The sequence below is a fragment of the Desmodus rotundus genome, chromosome 3, assembly GCF_022682495.2.
Source record: "Desmodus rotundus isolate HL8 chromosome 3, HLdesRot8A.1, whole genome shotgun sequence".
In the NCBI taxonomy this organism is placed as follows: Eukaryota; Metazoa; Chordata; class Mammalia; order Chiroptera; family Phyllostomidae; genus Desmodus; species Desmodus rotundus.
The window spans coordinates 77,496,482-77,518,652 of NC_071389.1; the positions used below are offsets into that span (position 1 = coordinate 77,496,482).

General features: G+C 45.6%; 1 protein-coding gene across 4 annotated transcripts in view; it reads right to left on the reverse strand.

Moving 5' to 3' along the window:
* JARID2 (jumonji and AT-rich interaction domain containing 2) overlaps nucleotides 1-22,171 on the reverse strand; it is a 252,654-nt gene that overhangs the window by 25,764 nt on the left and 204,719 nt on the right. For all 4 annotated transcript variants that reach the window (XM_024565376.4, XM_053920239.2, XM_053920237.2 and 1 more), the window contains 2 exons: nucleotides 9,074-9,309; nucleotides 59-1,106 (listed from right to left, as the gene is read on the reverse strand). In XM_024565376.4, coding sequence (XP_024421144.2) covers nucleotides 59-1,106; nucleotides 9,074-9,309 — 1,284 coding nt within the window. The remainder of the gene's footprint in view (nucleotides 1-58; nucleotides 1,107-9,073; nucleotides 9,310-22,171) is intronic.

Sequence of the window (22,171 nt, forward strand, 5' to 3'; positions counted from 1 at the left end):
CAAATGAGCCCAGAAGTGCACCCTACTGTGAAAGGGCAGCGGGCAGGGAGGGCCTTACCTATGAGCGGGAGCTCGTCCATGGTGATGCCCTGAGATCTGAGGTGCTTCTTGATGCAGGCCAGCCGCTGCACGTTGGGGCCCCAGCGCCGGCCCAGCTTGTGGATGTGCTGAATCTGCGTTACGAACCGCATCTCATCATTGAGCTTGCACTCGGGCCGCCAGTCCGGAGGCGGGATGACCCTGCACATGCCATACTTCTCCACCTGAGCGCGCACCGACTCGATGTAGACGAGCGGGTCGTGGAACTCCTTGGCCGATGGCCTGAGCACAGGGATCTCGTCCATGGCCGCCCACCCGGCCCGGCCGGACCCCTTCTCGGGCTTGGCCGCCGCCTCATGCGGCTTGTGCAAGGGCTCCGGTTGCGAGGTAGAACGATTTTCACAGGAGGCGCCATCCGCCCTGCCGTGTGCTTGTCTGCCCGACGTGCTCCTCCCGGCCGCCGCCCGCTTTGGCCGGTTCCTCTCCAAGCTCCGCTCGGGCACTTCCTTCTTCACGTGTCCGTTCAGCGGAGCTCTCTCCGCTGGTGCCGGGGCCGGGGATACCACCGCCACCTTCCTGCCAGGGGCTTCGGCGGAACCGGCTGCCCCTTTCATCTTCTTGGGGGGTGACTGCGGCTTCTCTGTCTGGTGTGCCTCTTCCAATCTCCTCTTGGAATTCCGCAGCCCCTCCCGCAGCTGCCGCCCCCCCACCTCCTTAGTGCATGACTTTTGGTTCAACCTGCCACTGACCTTGAGGCCGTTGACGGCGGGCCCGGTGGACTTGGACGCCCCCCCGAGGGATAGCACCTGTTTGCGGGTTTTTGCATTGCTACTTTCAGTTTTCCCTGAGATTGTGTGGTTGACAGCTGAACTGGGCTTGTGGTGATTGGGTTTGGTTTCCTTGACCAGTTCTCTCTTGGCTTTGGTGTATGTGACAGTCCCCTTAGTCACCGTTGCAGTGTACTTCACAGTTTTGGACGGTGAAGGTCTGACTTCGCGCATCTTTTTGGCACTGGTTGCACTTGTACCCAGAGATGACATTCGAGTGACTCCGTTTACCTTTGAAACCTGGGATGCAGCAGGAGAGGCAGAGGGTGAAAATAGCAGAATTAGTACCTGCCAAGAAGGCAACCTCCACACACTGGTAACTAAACAGAGACATGGGCTGCCCGCAGAGCCAGACAAAATGCATAGCCTTGAACTAAACTCTGAGGTGCTCTGTTTCAGACACTGGGCATGACTCCACACCCACCCTTCTTTTTCCTGGTGTGCCTAACACGCAGGTTTGTTTCCATGGCTCTCCCAGGAGATCGGGTGTTTCATAATGAGGCCCCTTTCCACATGCCTGCCAATCACCTGTCACAGGTTAATAACATTTACAATAGCAAGATCCTGCCCATTTGGGGGAGCAAGAGCATGTCTATCGCTGACCCTTGAATAATGCAGGGGATGAGGGGCACCAAACCCTACTCTGTGGTTGAAAATGTGTGTACAACTTTTTGACTCCCAAACACCCTGTCATCCCTCACCATCTGTAGGGAATTATTTCAAGGACCCCCAGGAATACCAAAATCTGTCCCTTCCCAACCCCTTATATAGAATGGCTTAGAACAAAGGATACAGTCAGCAATCTGCATCCAAAGACTCCCAACAGCAGTTTGAAAATACTGTTTCCACTCTGTGGTTGGCTGAATGAATCCAAGGACATGACAACCAGGGATATAGAGGACCAACTGTGTATTTGTTGAAAAGAAGCCACGCCCAAGTGGGCTCTCCTAGGTCAGGCCCATGCTGCTAAAGAGTCAACTGTGTACATACACACACACACACACACACACACACACACACACACACCCGTTTTAAAAGGACACGCTTGCTATTCTGTGTGCTCCCTTTAAAGCATGATCTGCCCACAGAATTTAAAAATCTACATGCTAAAAAAAAGAACAAGAGCAAATCATGGGGTTCAGTTTCAATGAGGAGGTCAACCATCTGCATCTGTCCATCTCGTCCTCTTTCAGACCAGGCCATGCAGCGCCTTGCTGAGTAATTCGAGGATGCACTTGACCTCTTCGGTGAAGCACAACACACCCAACCCTCTTCTGCATAGGCAGTTCCTATTTCCCCAGCCTCAAAAAACTTCCACATCCAGTTCCACAGTAACTGGGTAAACAAGCAGCCTCTAAGGGCCGTCTTACAGCTAGCACACCACAATGATTCCACAACATAAAGAAGTCACCTCTTTTTAAAGAGAAACCAGAACGATATATATGGGTGGACACCAGAAGTGCATTAACTTCCAAAGAACAAGGAAGAACCCACTAGAGTGGCTGCTGCTGGGCTGGCTGGTTTGGGATGGATGTGGAGTCACAACTCCGCCTCTCAGTGACCTGTCATGTCATTTAACATCTCGACATCAAATTCTTATTTGCAACATGAGTTAAAAAAAAAAATACAGAAACTCCAGGGTTGGTTCCATAAGCATCACAACCTCCAAAAGAAGTAGACTAAAAAAATTACACAATTACAGAGAAACATCCAGCAGAAACAACAGCCCTCTTTCCTCACCCTTGAGAAGGAGGTGACAGGGTGGAGGGAGTGTGCACTTCCAAGTCAGCAAGGCTGGCCAGCTGCAATCATGCAAAATTGCCTCCCTCCTGCCCTCCTCATGCTGGCTGAGACCCAAAGCAGTTTACTCTCTCAACACCACTGGGGGCTATGCAGCCGCCTCGCCACTGGGAGTCAGGTTTCCAGAATACCGGGCCTGAGGCTTAAGTCACCTCTGCCCTATGCCTAAGCCTAGTCCAGGAATATGCAGTTTACTTAAGGGGGAGCAAACAGAAACAAAAGTCAAACTTTCCCACAGGTGTCCAAACAGTGGTTCATCCTGGGCCCCCATCTCCCCAAGTTTCTTATCCAGTAGGTCTGGGATAGGCCAAAGAATCACCTGAGGCTGGTCCAGGGACATACTTTGAGAATTACTAAAGCAAACTACTAGCAGAAAGTTCCAAAAACAGAAAAAGGCAAGAAGCCACTGAGACCTGCATTTCTTTATATGCCACCAATTTTACACAGTCCAATGAAAGCCTTAAATTCTCAGTATGCGAATGTGTTCCATGAGCCACTCCCAGGTGTGTAGTGAACTGGGTTTCTGGTGAGCTGGCCTGGACTTCTGGACTCTGAGGTGCCAGGCCCTACTGGAAGAGATGGCCCAGGATTCTCCATGCTTGTGACCCTATACAGAAGCAGGACTGACAAGCTCAGGTGGGAAAGAGAGGGGTCTGAAATAAAGAATGAAAAATTTAAAACAAAGCAAATGAACCCCCAAAACAATAACAAAAAAAAAAAAAACAAAAACAAAAACCTAGCAACCTGGCCATATAAATTAAAAATAAAATTTATAAAACAGGGTGGGGGGTGGCAAAGACAAATTTTCCATGGTAAGTACCACTAATTTGGAATAGGAAGTATGGTGAGGAATGCAAATATCTCCAATTTTTCTCTTCTTTCAAATCCTTCCATTGACTAAAAACAAAACAAACCATTTAGAAACAAAAGCAAACAGTAACATGCAGCTGTGACTCAGAGAGATTTTTCCACCGTGAAGACGCTAGAAGGGCTTCAGGTCTCCGTCTTCTAGTAACTATTCAGAGTCCAACCTGTTCCCACTCTTCCCCCAGTCCACACTCAGGCGGACTGCACAATACACCTGAATCTCTCCTGCAAGCTGAGGAATCACCTGTGAAAATGGCCAGCCTGTCTGGTGCTGGGCGCCATCTCCCACCAACACACAGTGCAGCTGCCAGTCATCACATCTTGCAGGGCAAACTTCAGGTCCAGTGCTTCTCAAACCTGGGACCCCAGAGAATCCCTGCAGGAGCCTAAAAATAATCCTGACTCCACAATCTAACCCTCCCTTTCCCCTATTCTGATCGAACCAGTGAGGAGTCATAAAGGGGGCCAGTGTCTGCAAGCCCTGGGATGGCTCAGTGTTCCCAAAAATATTTGGCCCTGCCCTTCCCTCACATCACTGTCCTCCTGTGGGAAACAGGAAGCCAGAGTTGCATGGTTTTCAGATTCTACCTCAAAAATGAGTTTAGGGCCCTTGGATCTACCCAGTCCAGTTTCTCAGGGGTACCTGACCACTGGCTAGCTAGGTGCCAGGGCGGTGCATTTTCTTCAGGGTGGAATTCTATGTAAGTACTTCACCATCTTCAACGGCAAAAAGATCATGTTCTTGTTTACATATTTCTGTAAACTTAAATACTGCCTTACTGCCAAGAGGTGCAGCCAACTACGTTGCTCTACCAGAAGACTGAGTTACTCCATTCATTTCCATCCTCACTATTCTAACAGTGCTCATCCAAATCTTACACACGTAACAAGCTTGAGAACTAAATGTATCTCTCTCACAACCCATTAGAACAAGGAACTTTCATTTAGAAAAACTAAACTGTGAAGACAAGAAAGGGCGTGTTTCGTTGACTGGAGTTGCAGCTCCTACCCGCAGCCCAGGCCAGGTGCCTGTGTGCGTGATTACCCATGGTGGCCATGAAGCCTCTGACAAGCTAACCCAGGCACTGATCTGTCCCACCAGCTGTGTCATGTGAACTAAAGGTAGGGACAAAACAGAACCAATAACCCAGGACTCACCTGGTCACACACACATGCCTATTCCTTGGCCTTGTACTTATCTCTTAGAGTCCAATGTTTAATCGGTATCAAGGAAAAGAATAGAATGTTAGAAGGCATTGTTCTCCTTGCTACTAAGTTCTCCCCACAACTACCGCCTTATCAAATAGAACCAAACACTGACACTTGGACAGCTCACCACAGGGGTCTGGTATCACTGCTCGCATCCTGAGGAAGTGCTTACACCGAGCACATGCCAGAGGGGTCATTTTAATTCACTGGAGAATTAACACAAAGGTAGCTTACGGCAGAACCCTCCAACATACAACTTCACTTCTTTTCAAGTGGTTCCTCATCTCAGCTCTGGTACGGATTTCTGACTTTGCGTCCTTCTTCCCCTAACTCTCACCCAACTCTGCTGGAAATAGGGTGTCTGTAGATCATTCTCCTTGGCCCACCACCACCCATCTGTCACCTGTGGCTCAGGTTACCCCAGGCACACAGCAATCTGTCCTAGTCATAGAAGCCACCCTCACTCAGTTCAACCAGAAATTCAACTGTCAAGCTCTCATTCCCACTAGGGGGAGCCACTGAGTCAGGTGCCTCTGCCCACCCTTTCAGAAGAGAGAAGAGCAGCAAGGGAGCTCCAGAAAAACATGTGTTAGTTGGGAATAATACAAATGAACTTTAAAACTGGAATTAAAAACCAAAGAGCCTAAAATAAGCAGGAGTCAGGTAATAAGTTATGGATGAGAGAGAAGGCCTGCTGGAATGGCAGGCTGCTCAGCTAGAGAAAGGGCTAAAGACCTACGTGCAAGAGCAGCAAGACAAGGCAGTCTAGTCTGTCAGCCCTGCTCTCAGAGAGGAAAATCTGGGTCTGGGGGCCATCCTTCATCTTCTCATAACACCTACTCCCACTAGAGGCAACTTAACTGCATCACAAATACCACTTGACAAACATGTGCAATTGGAACTATAATTCTAACCTGATAAGCAGCATGATGAGACCTTAAACATTCTTATAGCGAAGGCGAGTTTCTGACATTTTTCTCTCTGGAAGCTCATGTTTCATTTTTCAGAACTATTTAAGAACATTCCCAATTCTTCAGTTTGAAGAGAGCTGAAACTGCCTTGAATCTTACAAGGCTAGAATGTTACAGGAACCTGTCTATTTTCACATGAAAACCATTCCTCCATAGGTAGCACAGTTCCCAGGTCCCCCAAACCCCACACATCTACTGGTGGCCCACGGGACAGCACGGCCTCGGTGCCACAAACAAACAGGGAGGCGGTCGTGCTCAGCAGAGCCCAGCATCCATGTCCTGGCCTACAGACCACACACGGTTCTGCACAAGTAAAAACCTCTGCATGACTCTCTTTGAAAACTAACATTTGAAAACCCTTCCTAGGTATGAGCTCATCGGTTTTGCCATCCTAAATGTCTTTTACTGCATTTAAACTGAAGTGCTATTTTAAGGAAACAAAAAATAGTTTTTGCTCCTTTGTTAGACACCTACCACACATGCAGATTACCATCTAGGGGAGCCACTGCTGCAGACCAGCCCAGAGCTATTATATCTGCTCCTGCATCACAGGGCGAGGGGGGCGTTTGGTGTTATCAACGCTAAAGGGCTGGCAAGGCCCTTCCCACCAAGATAAAGGCACAGGCGAAGTGCCTGTTCACAGGTTCTAGTCTCACAGCCAAGGGCCTATACAAAGCTTAAGAACTAGACATGGAGCTGTGCCAGGTATTGGGGGGAAGGGCAAGCATATTTAAAAGAGCGAGTTAACAGATAATGCCAGAGCAAACAGGGTAGAGTCACTTCTCAGCAGCAACCCCCTAAAAACATTGGCCTCTTCACTCACCCACCCATACTTCATACAGTCATGTGCATCCCTCTTTTTTAGGCCAACATAAAAAAATTAATCATGTTTGGAAATAAAGATCAGAGTATCCTTTGGGCCCCTTTTATTCAGTTGAAAGATGAAAGGTCAGATTCTAATTATTTGCATCAGGTAATTACAAAGGAATCTACAATTTGCTTTTATTGGCCTTATTTTCAGAGTACTTAACTAATGGGATTTGAGAGTTTCAAATTTATCCTTTCATTTCTCACCATATTCCTATGAGAGGAGTTGGCGTAACTGGCTCCAAAAGAAAAACAGGGGCCAGAAAAGTTAAATACCACATCCCAAGTCTCAGAGAAGGCCCTGGTCAAAGCCACACCAGAACTGGGAGCCCTGGGCCATCCCATCCGAGATGAGGGGAAGAGGTAACGGGAAGAAACCCCCTGCATGCCTTGCACGGTCACTAACCACAACCAAGAAAAGCAGCGGCCCGGCTCCTGCACGTGCTCAGATGACAGAAGTGTGCTCTGTAAGGGGCACCCAGCTCTCTCTTCCAGTTCTGAGGGAGCACCTGAAACAGACCACCCGTGCACTCCACGGAGCAAGGGGTACCTTCTGCTCCCCTCAAATCTCACCTCCATTGTGGGAATCCCTCTCGTTCAATAACAAAGGGAAGTCCTGCACTCTAAGGTAAGCGCTCAGAGTTTTTTACTCAATCCAGACTCATACATAAAATGACAGAGGTGTGTGTGTGTTTGATTCCATGAGAACATACAGTCACATGTGCACCTTTACAAGCACTTCATTCCTGCCCCACAGATTGGGTCCTCACCTTTTCTGGGCCCCGTTTTACTTGTTCTCTTTCAGAGGCAAAACATCTGTAGGGCAGTTCTGCACAAGTTGCCTATCAGTCCATCAAGTTTGGAAATGGAATGGAGATGATTCATCAATGACACAGAAACCAAGGGCATAGCGCACCCTATCCTTTGTGCTTCTCAATCCTGAAATTGGGGCACCCACAGCCAGGGGAGGGGGGCAATTCCACAATCATGCTCAGTCACTCTCTCTAAGAAAACAAGAAGAGCTTTGTACAGGGACACTGCCATAGCCAAGAGGGTGACCCAAGTTGCAATTATTGCTGATTTTTTTTAAAAAGAATGAGAATGTTTAAAATATGGGAAAACCACTTGCTTTATCTCAAGATAACACAGTAAAGGATGAAGTGTAGAAACATAAATGAGGATTCTTGCCTGGTCCACCCCACCCCAAATGAAGAGCTGAATCATATTGGGAAGCTATAGGTTAATACTAACAACATGTATGCACACACACATTCCTATGTATGCATATGAATATAGTCACATAAGAGAGAAATTAATCTAACATTATCAAGGATGAGAAAAGACCACAGGTACAGAATAACTCAACAAAAGGAAGAATTTCACTATGTTAACACCACATGACCATATTTTAGCCATTCTAGAATACCAACAGCCAAGAAATCTCTTTAGCCCACCCAAACCTTGCCAGGAACCAATCTTGAAAGATACAGTCTCCCTTCAATTCCAGAGGAAAATTTAACTCTGGGGTGATAAAGTTCTCAATGCAATCTCATCTAGGACCGCAGCCCGCTGACTTTAAAGTGGAGTGAGAGCAGGAGCAGAGGGGTCAATGAAACACCCCCTGACAAGGTGAGACAGCCCTTCACTACGCTGCCTCCAGGCACCTGCCTTTATCCCTGCTTTCTTCCTCCCAGGTCCTCAGAGATCATTGTCTAAGGACAGGAAGCTGTGACAGGAACAATGGCTGGGCCCTGAGGCCATTCTTAGGAGTTTCCCCAGCAGGATCTCTGTGGGTTTCTCTAGTCTGACTCTGAAATAGGCGTTGCCAGCCAGGAGGCAGGAGGCAGGAGAGCAGTGTGTACTCCCCTCTGCTGATCCCTGGGGCAGGACTGACAAGTGCTCAGCTGAGTCCGTTCCCTCACTGGCCCTGCACCCACCACACACAGCAGCTCAGTGATGGAGCATGAGACCACATACCTCTTCTATTCAGGAGTCCTGGTGGAGAGATGCTAACTTGTCACATTAAGATGGAGGAGATAAACAACAGACTAGGCTCATCCACTGACAGCAAAGGCTGCCTGCAGGCCTGTTTTAAGGTGTACTTACCCACATTTGGCCTAACCAATAGTAGCCCCCCCCCCCCCACTCTGTAACTCATCTGGCACAGAGGGAATTCCCTTTCCAATCCATTCTGATACGCCAGATGCAGGAGCTCCCGGCACTGGTCCAGCACTGGCCCTGGGAGACCAACCTCCACAGGAGAGGAGCGTGCACTCATACCCCCTTGCAGAGGTGATGTTTCTCTCTCCCCACCTCACCACTGAACATCATGTTCCTGTTGTTTGAGCCCCTGAAACATAAGGCTTCCTGAGGCTACTACTCACATTGTTTCCCTTCAGTTAACTTGGTGACATGGCGTGGTGGCACCTGGCAGGCAGGCAGGTACCCTTTGGGCCAGACTACTGCCATGTGCGTGGAAGGGCGGGGCTTTACCTGTTTCCGTAAGTCCTGAGCCGACCGATGCAGAGAGGGGTGGTGGTGGTTAGCAGCGGGCCCCTTGGCAGAGGAGCCCGTGGAGGGGGCCGAGGGGGGGTGGTTCACTGGAGCCTGCTCCCTCCGGCTGTCAGCCCGGTGATCACTGTGCTTCTCCTTGCCGGGAGTGGCCTCTTTGCTTTTGTGTTTTTGAACAGGTTCTTTCTCCCGTGATGACCTGCTGGAACCATTGAAAACTAGGAAGAGAGGAGAACAGAGGAGTAAGTCACTACACGGAGCATGCTGCCTGCCATGGAACCCAAACTTTCTGAAGTCAAAAAGCATAAGAAAAAGCAAACATGCTGCACATTAAGTCTTATCACACTAATAAGGGCAGCCTCAAGTCAAAGCATATGAGCACCAGGGTGTAGAGGGAAATTGAAATTTTATATGCATATCTTAAGAATTATTTGCTTTGGCCAAAATGATTGAAAAATCCACTTTAAAAAACCCCATCAGGAAACTCCAGCAGCCCTCAGAATGTCTACATCATGCCTTAAACACAAAGAGAAATTAAAATATAGAAACTAACACCAACAATCATTCCAAGAACAGGCGCACTTCATGTATAAAGATACAGAGGATCTGGAATAAGATAACACATCCTCAAATTTAAAGTTGTGCATTTTGATGCTGAAGATCTGCCGATGGACACGCGTCAGGAGAGTAGCTGCTTGACCTGACCCATGAGTGACCACACAGGAGGGTGGGGGGCGTAGGAGCTCTGAGCCAGACCCTCTGCTACTGCAGAAGTCGAAATGGCAGTAACAGCTGACACGCACGCGTGCTTTCCCTGAGCCAGGGAAATGCTGCCAATGCTGTGAAGGGCAATGAGCCTTTGAATTCAAAGGAACAGGACACTGTTGCCACACCCATGTTATGGATAAAGCCAACAGGCGTGGAGAGGATGAGCGCCTGGCCCAGGCCATGCTGCCTGTCACCAGTACCTGCCCACCCTCCCCACCGTGGCCCACGCGTGGTTCTCAGCTTCAATTCCCAATATACATGCTGGATCCACCCCCTTAGGGGGTCAGAAGAGAACAGTGATACTCGGGGTTTTTATAGTTCACTTCAATGACATTGTTGTTGATTTTCTCTGCTTTATAGCTAGGACTTGCAAACGTAGACAGACTCCTCGGGTCTAGATCCTCTCCAGGAATCATCAACAAGACTTTCCCATCTGTTCCTCTTTCACCATAGGGCTCCCCTCCCCACAAAACCAACCCAGCAGGCCGGGGAGGAAGGCCTCCCCCTGTGCCTAGTCTGCTCTGCCTCATGAGCTTCAGGCAGAGCAATGTGGGGAAGCAACAGTGAGCCCCTTTAGCGGTCATTTTTAGGAGGCTCCTAGTGCATTTCCTAACAGAAGAAGCCTTAAAAGGTCACCGTGTCTACCCAACCATCAGGGACTTGCAAAATTCCAGGTACAACTCACTACCTGACCAGGTAGCTGTGAAGAGAAAATTCTTTCTCCTTTGAGCTGAAATCTCTTCCTGCCACTTAAAAATCCAGAAGTCAACCTCCCCTCCCCTCCCTTACCCACTATGCTTTACAGCCCTTCAAAGAACCCAAATGACTTCTCTGAGGATGCCCTCCTCCAGACCTGTATCCACAGTTCCTTCAACACGCACTCTTTCACCCTAAGTGTCCTAAATTACATTTATGCCTTACAGGTTGCGATTATCCTCTTATTTCTCATTTGCTTTTCTGTCTCTTGTGCTAAATCTGCTAGCCCATTTTCTTTCTTTGCTTGTATGCCTTCCCACATTTTCAAATGGTAAAGTATTCCTCTAAGTCTCCTCCTAATTGTTTTTGGATTCAATTGCTTAGATTTATCTCTTTGGTCCAGTTGTTATTACTTCGTGTATCTGGACTGGATATGAACCTTGATCTCTGAAGTTCCTCCCGGTCCCAGTAATTACCCGTTCTGACGAGAATTTCAGTATGAAAGTAAGGGCCATGTCAAATCAAAATGTGATCTGTGACCCTACGCTGCATAAGGTTCTACTGGACACTCTCGGTTACAGAAAAAAATGGAGAGCGCCAAGCGGTTGGTATTTATTCTAAGTGTAGTTGCACGTTGTCAAAAATCATCAATCACACCCAAGCTGGCAATATCTGTACTCACTTTCAAGACAAATTAAAAACATCTGTAAGAAGTCATACTTCAGTGTGATTAAAAATCAAGCCAAAGAACAAGAATCCAGGCAATTCTTGATCATTCAACGATTTTCTAAAGCAGTGAACACCACTCTTTCAGTGGAGCATCACACAAGAAGTTTTGTGTTAATCTCAAATATCCCATATACTATTCCGCGCTTTGGTACTGCCACTACGATATGGACTAAGGTGCAGCCTGCTATTAAAGAAGTACCAGTTTTATAGAGGGTATCTTGTTCAGTTAAAAAAATATTCTGCCCTGGTTGGTGTTGCTCAGTGGATGGAGTGCCAGCCTGCGAGCCAAAGGGTCACTGGTTTGATTCCTAGGCAGGGAACACACCTGAGTTGCGGGCCAGGTCCCAGTAGGGGGCATGGGAGAGGCAACCACACATTGATGTTTTTCTCCCTCTTTTTCCCTTCCTTCTCCTCTCTAAAAATAAATAAATAAAATCTTTTAAAAAAAAGATTAACAGCCGGGCAAGTTATTTAAGCCCTCAGTTTTCTCATCTATAGGCTGGGATACAGATGCTCCCGTGTGGGGAGTCACAAGCCTAACGTCTAGTGCTGAGCAGGCAATTAACATTCGGGGAAAATTATTACCGTGAATTTAAAAGGACCGTCTCAGGTTACTACATAATCATACTGTGGCAGGGTCTCTTTTTGCCTGTGTTCCCTTACAGAGACATTATAAAGAAGGGCTTCGATATAGACAGATGGCTGGCCTGGGCAGGTCCATCACCACCACCTGCTTGAACCTGGCTGCCACTCACTGCCTCCCGATACCCATTTCATGGGAGAAGGAGGCCCTGCTGCCTGCCCAAGCAAGGAGGAATGCAATGCCAAAACACACCTCATACTCTGTCAGCTTAATGAGTGACTTGAGTCTTGGGGTCCCAGAGTCCTTTTTAGGGGTTCCTTTGAATCAAAACTGCTTTTATAATTACCCAAAGACATTATTTGCCTTTTTCACTGGGTTGATATTTCCACAGTGGTGATGGCTAAAGGTGGATTAGCTGTCAGGGAAATGCAAATCAGAAGTACATGAGATACCACTCCACAGCCACTAGAATGGCGACATACAAAAGGACAGATAATGGAGCAGCAGTGAGGACATGGAGAAACTAACCCTCACAGCACTGCAGGTGGGGATGTGAAACAATGGGGCCATGTTGGAAAACAGGCTGGGAAGTTCTTCAGAAGGTGAGACAGAGTTACCATATGACCCAGCAATTGCACTCCCAGGTATGTATACAAAAGAAATGAAAAATATGTTCAGAAAAATATTTGTATACATATGTTCAAAGAAGAATTATTAAAAATAGTTAAAGTTTGGGGAGTGCCAAAGGCTGGATGAACCTGGTACTCAAGAGACACAAATGGGGTACTACCCATCCGTAAATAGCGCCCGAGGACTGGCACGTGCCATGGCGCAGACCGGTCTTAGAAACATGATGGTGAGTGACAGAAGCTCACGACCAAGGGCACATACTGAACGATTCCATTTATATGAGAAATGATCAGAGCAGACCCGTACTACAGACAGAAGGGAGATGTTTGGGGGAAATGAGAGTGAATGCTAAAGGGTACAAGGTTTTTCGGGGGGAAGGTCATGTAAATGTTTTAAAGCTGATCATGGTGAAGGTTTCACAACTTTGTGAATATACTAAAATCTACTGAATAACACACTTTAAATGGGTAAATTTTATGGTAATGTATATTAAATCTCAATGAAACTACATATTTTTTTTAAAACAGCAACAACAGGTGGGCAAAATGGCTGGTGCCTTAACACAAATTGGTGCAGTGGCACCAAATTACACCAACCACAGCAGGCTGGAAACAGAGGCGACGAAGTACTACAAAGTGGTAACAGTATTAAATCTTGACCCCTGAGTACACATACTTTGTGTGGCAAAATGAGAACTACATACAAAGCACTTCTGTGGACCAAAATATGATGGCTACTTCCAGGGAAAAGCACTTTGTGAGACTGTTTAAGTTGCAAGCTAGCTACTTTTTTCACAGAATGCTACTACTTTTATTTGAAAAAACCACCAACATGGTTATCTGTTGGCCATTTTCTCAAAAATGAATAAAGTAAGCCTGTCAAGGAAAATAATAGTTATTGCAACCAATGACAGAATGCAGAGTTTCAAGCAAAAAATTGCAATTTTGAAAAACCTATACCTGCCACCATGAGTCTGACACCTCTCAACACTTAAGGATCTTCCTGACGAGGTCAGTGGAGACAGGGGTTCTTCAATACCACAAAACGAAAGGTACCGGCAACTGGAAGACCTGCATAACTCACTGAACCATGGTTTCCAAACAATCGATATAAGGCGTTACAAACTCATACATGGGTTAAGAGAGCTATTCCAAGTGGAGGGCAAACCAGTGGACTTTAATGTAACAGTATAAAAGGTTCACTGATACAGGTTCAGGTTCCTATAACAACTGACCTTTAAGAAACTACCACTGGTTGAATACTGGTGGGATGTCAGAGAATAAACTAATCTACAAAGCCCCTCCCCTCTCCAGCTACATATTTGTCTGAGCATGACTTTCTTCACATAGCCAACCAAAACTGAGTATCCTGAGACTGAATGCAGGAGCAGACAAGAATCTATTTAAGTGTCTTCTACTGAGACACACATGTAAAGAGATTTGCAAAAATGTTAACACAATGCAACTCTCCTCACCTCTAATTTCTGGGTTTTGGAATCCAGTTATTCATCATAAAAAATGTTGTTTGTGTTAACAGGTAATGGGTTTCTGTTATTTTTAAGTGAGTAGATATTTTTAAATTTCCTCAGTTGTAACTTTAACATAATAAACATCAATAAATACAATCCACATTAATAAAAACCTGAAACTGCTGGGCTGGATTATCTTTTCCAAAGTTACTTCACTGTGGTTTCCAGAGGCTTTGATGGGCCATGTACTCATATCCACACCTGCCAGCCCCACAAAAGTTCAGGCTCTGAGAGAAAGCTTTCTAAATTTGAATCCACAGAAATCATTTGCTATTTGACCTTGAGCTGGTTACCTATCTGAGCCTTATGTTTCTTCACTTATTATCTATCTCATGGGTTGTTCTGATGATTCTGTGACAAGACATTCATCTAGAAAGGGCTTTAGCAGGGCACTAAGCAAGTACTGGGTAAGTGTTAGCTTGTTAGTGTCACCACGCTACTTCCAAGGGCATTGATGGCCCGGCGTGTAGTGGGCCATCAATAGGAACAGAACAGTGCCCACAGTCCCACATCCCTCCTTTCCAAATGAAGTAGGGCAAGGCCAGCTGCAAATTGGGACACTAAAGAAATTCATTAAGAGTGGCACTGTGGTTAGCCAGCAATATCGTTCTGAGATCTAGGAAAAAACAAAACAACCAGACCCTTCCTCAGCATTATCTGCACCTAAAACAAAACACATTAACTCTGGTTCTATTTTAATGCCTCGGAAAAGTTTCACCTACCACCAGCACCTTATCCACTCTGCAGGAAAACACCCTGGAGAGCAAAGACTAGGCTGTGAGACACCATGACAACAGAGAGAAAGGGGGAACCAGAAGGGACAGGAAGACATGTGCCACTGAGATCATAAACCAAAGTAGCTGCTCTGTGAACCCCAGCACCATCTTCTACTAAAGACTATTTTGATCAGATACTCAGAAAAAATACCAAAATTAAAAGCTGAATAAAATTAACTTTGATTTCAATTTAAACAGTGAGAGAGCTTTCAAACAAATCTACTTTCTATAACCATGTTATCTTGCTATTTTACAGGAGTGATATACCCAAACGGCAAACATAGCCAAAAAGTCAAATCATGTGTTAAATGGGATGGAAGGGGGAGGGGAGGTCTGGGCAAAGATGAGGCAACCAGAGAAAAGGTGTATTTTGTCCTCAACAGCTCATTAATTTTAAGTGTCGTGGGAACCTGCCAGTTTTACCCCTCTAAGTAATTATCTTTTGTCTTCATTTGTAAGAATCTCAAGAAGGGGAGAGAAGGGAAACAAAAAAATGTTCACTCTCACAGGGAAAGACTAACCCTGTGAACACAAGAAAGAGGGAGGCAGAGAAAGTTAGATGTAAAGAAGACCTGAGCACACTGTCCCCAATTAAAAGGAATAATTGAACACGTTTCTTTATGGGAGAGGGAAGAAAGCATTTATCACAGTAAACCATATTAGGGAATTGTACTGTACCCAAATACAAATAGCTATTGCAATTAATGAACAGAGACAAATATATTGATTTATATACACATACACTGAAAGTTAAATGGCCTATAGACAAGTGTTTTCACACCACAGCAAGCAAAATCTTTTAAATCCCAAGGACGATATTTTGATTTAAGATCACTTCATGCCTGGGAAGATAAGAATGGCTCCCAATAAGGGATGAAAATGAAATGAGCAAGAGAAGTTACTTCAGAAACACATCACATCAATCCCACAATCATTTGAATGGTGGAAGCTACACTTTCCAAGGAGGAGCTCACACTTTACAGCCCTAGGGAGTTTGTAGGAGCTCAGGTCACAGTTAAGACAGCATGGAGATTCCTAGGGGAGACCCGCAAGGCAGTCTAGGAAAAGCTGGCCACACGGTCTTTAAAACCCTCACTACACACACAGCCTCTTGGAGGGTCACGGAGAGCTTGGTTCTAATTTCTAATTCCCAGATCGCCAAACACATCTGTGCCTCAATTCCCTGAACCACAAACCAGGGGCCTCCCCGAATCTGCCGTCCCAGAATCGCTGAAGTATGTAAAATAAAGTATATGAAGTGCTTCGTGTTCTTCAGAGAAAGGAGTTATGCAAATATAGGAAGTTTGTTATTTTTAAAAGCTGTTGCTGCAGTGGCGGAGAAAAGACCCACTTTTGAAAACAATAATTCCCTTTAAACAGAGCCGACAAGACCAGCACCAACATTTCTGCTGTCTTCCATGACTGCCCACATCCAAGCACACCCCCTCCCCCATCTTGCTAATTATTGGTGCAAATGAAGCCACCTCGTCTGTATACCAGGAGATAATCCTGATTTTTTTCTTAGGTGAGTAGGGAACAGGAGTCTTGCTTGGCACCTGACAAAAGTTATATGGTACCCTGAGACTCGGGGTGTCTGACCTGAGCTAGTAGGGTTCTGAAGCCTTCACCTCCTTGAAAGAGAAATATGGACAGGAGTCACTGCTGAAAGCTGGGCAGACATGTCTGCTAGCAGAGACACAAAGAACAGGAAGAAAAGAATGAACGCAAGGCTGGAGGACAGGACTAACCCCAAAATTACAAAAAAAATAAGACCTGCTTCCAGACCCACCCCCAAAACAAATCGAAGGGACAAAGACAATCATTGTAAAAAAGAATGTGTTATGGAAAGGAAAAGAGAAGCCCGCCAAGTTTCTGATCTCAAGCCAGATATTTAAATGTAAGCTCCATGTCATTACAAGGCATCCTGACTTGGGGAAGACAGACTCCATCAATTGGCTGGCATTAAATCCTTGTTACTGTACAAAAGCCGCACTTGCTCCCTGGAGCCAGTTCAACTTTGAGTCACTATTGTCTGAACACAATGGAATGTCTGCCAACCTGTGCCAGCAGTTCCAAAGGATTTTAATTGTAGTATGTGTGAGTGCTGTAACCCATTTTGCCCTGAGCGGAAACAGCTCTTCTCACTCAGCTACAGAATTCACATGTGAAACCAGGGAAAGCAGCAAGGACAAGGTCAGGGCAGCAGAAGCCCCTTTCCGGGCACCAACGTCAAGCCAAAATGCAAGAGACACCATCCACAGCAACTGTGTGCACCTCCAACTCCAAAGCCACATGCCTGTTTCACTGGTTTATGTGGCACCTGTGAAAACCCTCTGAATTTCTATGAAGTGAAATCCTAGCTCTCTGGTTATACATAGAACAGGAAAGAAATGCATTTAAAAAGATTTTTAAAGCAAATTGAATTTTTTTATGTACAAACTTAAATTGTTTTAAGTCTTAGATTTTTTAAAATTATGTATTTATTTTCTTTTGTTGAATCTATAGAGAGGTGAAGGGAGGGAGAAAGAGAGGGAGAGAAACGTCAGTGTGAGAGAAACAACAACCAGTTGCCTCCTGCACACTCCCTGACTAGGTACCCTAGTCACCCAACCCAGGCATATGCCCTGACCGAGAACTGAACTGGTGAACTTTTGGTTTGTAGGATGGAGCCCAACCAACTGAGCCACACCAGCCAGAGTATCTTTGTTGCTGTTGTTGTTGTTTTAATCAAAATTTGGGTGCCACTAGCTCCAGGTCAAAAATTGTGACTATGTTATGTGCAACGATGTAAAATAACTTTTAGAGTTGGATAGATCTGCCATTTAAGCATGTTTCTTACATATGTTCGTAATAACTTCTGATACTAAAGTTGAAAAGAGCATACAACCTTTATGAGAGTATAAAGATCAGGGTAACACAAAGACCATGAATCAGGATGAATGGTTTTTATCATTGAAAAATGGTCTCTTGGCCCAGTCAGCCGCCAAAGGAGCTGAGGAAAGAAGGAGACTGATGGCTGGTGTCTAGCCCCACAGCCACCCGGTGCCCACATCAGTTGGCTCTAAGGCATCTGCAGTCTTCAAAGTGCCAGGAGGAGAAACATCTGGGGAAACAGCCTTTTGGGATGGCAGGCTGTGGGCAAAAGGATCTCATGGTTTGTCACTCAAGAAAACAGACAAAGAGCACAGAGCTATGGGTTATATATTGAGAAGGGTACGTGCATTCACTCCTGAAAGACAAGTGAATAAAACGTTGTGCAGTTTGGGGTTTCATAAAGCCTTGTATTCAAGGGCATGAACTCTAAAAGACCGACCACATCTGAAATAAATGACTGTGGCCCACCTCTGGATTTGAACAAGGACTCTGTAACGATTCATAGCACACTGGGAGAAAGACACCTTGAAAACACGTTAAATTGGAATGTACCCCATATATACACGGTCAATTAGAGAAAAGGAACTGGTAATTTCCAGAATAAAAGTATTTTACAGAAAAACTAAATACAGAAATATTTGCTCTGTGATAAGGATTGTTTTCAAGGTTCTCCAAACAATTATCATGGGTCTGCTATTCTATCACATACACCTCTTCCCACCCTCCAGCCAGGAAACAAATGACTTTCAAAAATTCTATGTGCACATTTTATAGTCTCTGGAAATAGTAGACCTTCCCAAGTGACTAAAGATTCCCCGGAAGACAGCCCAGATGAATTTAGGTGAAAATATTAACTACTGAGCAGTTTGGTGAACAGCTCTGCGATTCAATTTACAATGTGCATGATATAAACATATCCCAGCCAACTCTGGACAACAAAAATGATTAAAGGTTCCAGGAATCTAACACATGATATTAATTTCTTCACAACCACAGGGTATTACAGATCTTTAGAGAAAGACTCATGGGCATGAAACCAGTAACAGGATAACATCCAGCCCACAATCCCCGGGAACCCACCAAGTGCCAGGCAGCGTGCATCTGTCACTCATTTAGTCCTGAAAGATTCTTGTTTATCTTTAATAAGCTATAATGCACATACCATGTAATTCACCCATTTGAAGTGTACCGCCTGATGGACTTCTGCACATGCACAGAGCTGTCCAACCACTACTATACTATAAACTTAAAACATTTTCATCACCTCAAAATGTAATGTCAGGGCCATTAGCGGCCACTTTCCATTATCCCCAATCCCCAACTCTAATCCTAACAGAAAAAGCTGGTGTTCTCAGCATTTTACAAACAGGGAAACTGAAGCGTAAAGAGTTAAATAACTGGCCCAATGACACCTGGTTAGGAAGACGTGTATGAGCCAGGATCTCTCTTCTACCACGAGGGGCCTATCACCTGGTTCATCACTGGACCAGCATCTCAGGCCAGAAGACAGGGGCTCCAACATTCCTGGGAATAGACACCCACACACTGAATCCCGAGGGGCACTGCAAACTGTGTGTGTGTGCACGCGCGTGTGCGCGCACATGCTGAAGAGCCTGTGTGGACCAGTGGAACAAATGCTTAAGGGAAATGAGAAGAAAAGCAGACAGAGCAATTATACAGATGGACAGATATCACTAGGGGCCTTCTACCACACTTGACACAGCTTGTTCTGGTGAGGTCAATAATGTCACACACTCACAGTGGGACCCATCATCTCTCAGCTGTCACTGTGTGCCAGGCATCCGAACATACTAACCTTCCAGAATTCTTTTATCAATTGTAAGGCTGTTCTAGGTGTGCAGACCTGTTCAGTCACATGGTGTTAATGATAATAGCCAACATGGCACTTTCAAAGAGCCATGAACTGTTCTAACATATATTAACTAATTTAGCTCTCACAAAAACCTATAGGGAGGCTTGTATTATCTCTTCTTTAAAAGTAAGAAAATGAAGACAAAGAAAGCTTGCAGCGGGCTGCAGCCACAATGGGAAGATAAGGGCCAGCATCCTGCTCTGAGTCACTATGCCAAGCGGCCCCCTGTGGGGAAGTGGTGGACAGTTAGGAACAAATACTTTATAACCTGACTCTCTTACAACAACAAACTCCTAGCCTATATTCCAGCTTTTAAAAATATTCACTCATCTCAAAAGGGGGAAAACATGGAGCTGCCAGATGTTAAAGAAAGGTCAAGAGGATATTCCATGAAAATGTCAATTGAAGAAAAGAAAGTACTTGTCAGCTGGAGACCGTGATCATCTCCTCATTGCACACAGCTATGGTGGGCCCCGGTCCTGCCTGCACACCCGCCTCTCCACCACCTAGACAGAGAGGGGCCCGGGTGCACCCCGAAGGCCACCACAGAGCAGAGATGTGGTAAACTCAGTGCAAATGATTGCTTTTTGGCCCTTACACAACATGCCCCTGGTGTGAATCCAAAAGCAATTAAATCATTCCAGCTGGGAGTCCAATGACGCGTTGTTTAAAAAGTCTTCTGAGAAATGTCCCCGTTCAGAACGAGATGAGCACACAAAGGAACAATGGTCTCTGCTATTCCTTCCATTTTTCATAAGTGCAGAAAAGCATTTGAAGAATATACAATATGTGGCTAATATGAGCGATGAACTTTCACAGAGTTGTCCTCTGCAAGGATGAAGAGTACCTCACCACAATGACAACGCCGAAGAAAAAAAGCAAACCCAAATTCATTCCAAATGAACGTATTAATTCCTCTGGTCTACTTCACCTATCCTACTGGAAAAAAAATAACCAATTATGAGAACTTCTCAAAAACTAAGCAATTTCAAATATCAACTTCTAACATAAATAGCCACAGAGCAGTGTTTTGATGGTGCTGTTTTGTTTCCAAATAGTGATTACCTCCCCTGAGGGCTCTACCATTAGGATCATGTGAGGTCCTGTATATGTAAGAGTATTTCAGAAACTCCGAAGAGCTATTGAAATAGAAGTTGCTGGGGGCATTATTATTATGACCCTTAAGTGCTAACCCAAGGTTAAAAGCCCACGTGATGCTGTCCATGTCACTTCGGATTATGTATTTTAATAAACAAATCCATTTCCATTAGGGTGCTCAGCGGATTGTAAATGAGAACATTAGAGTTCTGTGTCTGTGTCACATTTGCAAAATTCAGCATCTGCCTGGGGACTCCAGAATCTTGCAGGAGACTGCTGGGGTCAGGGCTCCCACCCTGCGGAAGACGAGTGCTGTCACTGGCAGGCCCAATTAGACACAACCGAGCCTGGGCCAGAAGGTGAGCTGGAGGGGTGTTCCCTCCTGGCTCCTGCTCTGAGGGAATCCCTGCTTCACTTAGCTTCTAGTTTTGAAGAGAAACAACATAAAGTGAGACCCCACTGGCAGTCTGGTTTCCAGTTTCTTCAAATTTACACAGACTAAATAAAACTGTTCTCCTGGACATGCAGCCCAATCAGGGTTTCTGCCCAAAGCTGCCCCAATCATGGTGTTACATTTTCCATATTTTGTCTTCTGTGCATTTCTTTCCCCACATCTCAGTAAGGGTGATCTGCCTGGGGGAGGATACAGATGTTGCTAAATTTCCTGGCACAACTCAACATCCCCTGCATACAAAGTAGGGAAAAGCACCGAGGGAAACACCGAGAGAAGCATGAAAAAATAGCTTGCTCTCCACTTTCTCGTGTGAAAAAAGTCAGCAATTCTGAGGACCTGCTTGACCACACAATTATTATGCCCTTATTCAGGTTATTCTTGTTAGAAAAGCTATGTTAACACTCGCCCATTCTTCACCCAAGTCACAAATCAAAAGGAAATGGAGATAACCTGTCTCTAGATTCTCACTTTTTGAAAAGTAAGGCATGGCAGGGAAAGGAAGAACCCTCATCTCATTCATAAACTGTCTGATCTTTTATTTCCAGGTAGGCATAAAAAGCGTTTTAATCTCAGGAATGGTGCCTTCTAAAGCCAGATGCAGCTGAGGGGCAGGGGAAGAAGATGCAGGACAAGAGCATCACAGGTCTCCTGACGTGGCAGGTGCCACATACAGGGCCCTGCATTTGAGACAGTAGCAAGTCCAAATGCTCACCTGGATGGCTCAAGTGCCCTCTGACACCAGCCCACTGTTTATTGAGAGGCAATTAGGCATCAGCACCTTTGCAAATCTAAACAAGCTTGGAGCTCAGCGGGTGCTCTCAGAAACTGAGAAAAGGTTCGATTTTCTGAACATGAATAAGGCCTGCTCTGAACCCCAAGAAAGAACAAAGTTGGTTAGGGCAGGTCCTGGGTAAGCGTGCGGTCTAACATGCTCTCATACACATGGTCACATATGCGGGGCAACCAGTTGATGTTTTTCTCTCTCATCTATGTGTCTGTCTCTCTCTCACCCTCCCTCTCTAAAAATCAATACACATACCCTCAGGTGAGGATTGAAAAAAAAAGGAAAAA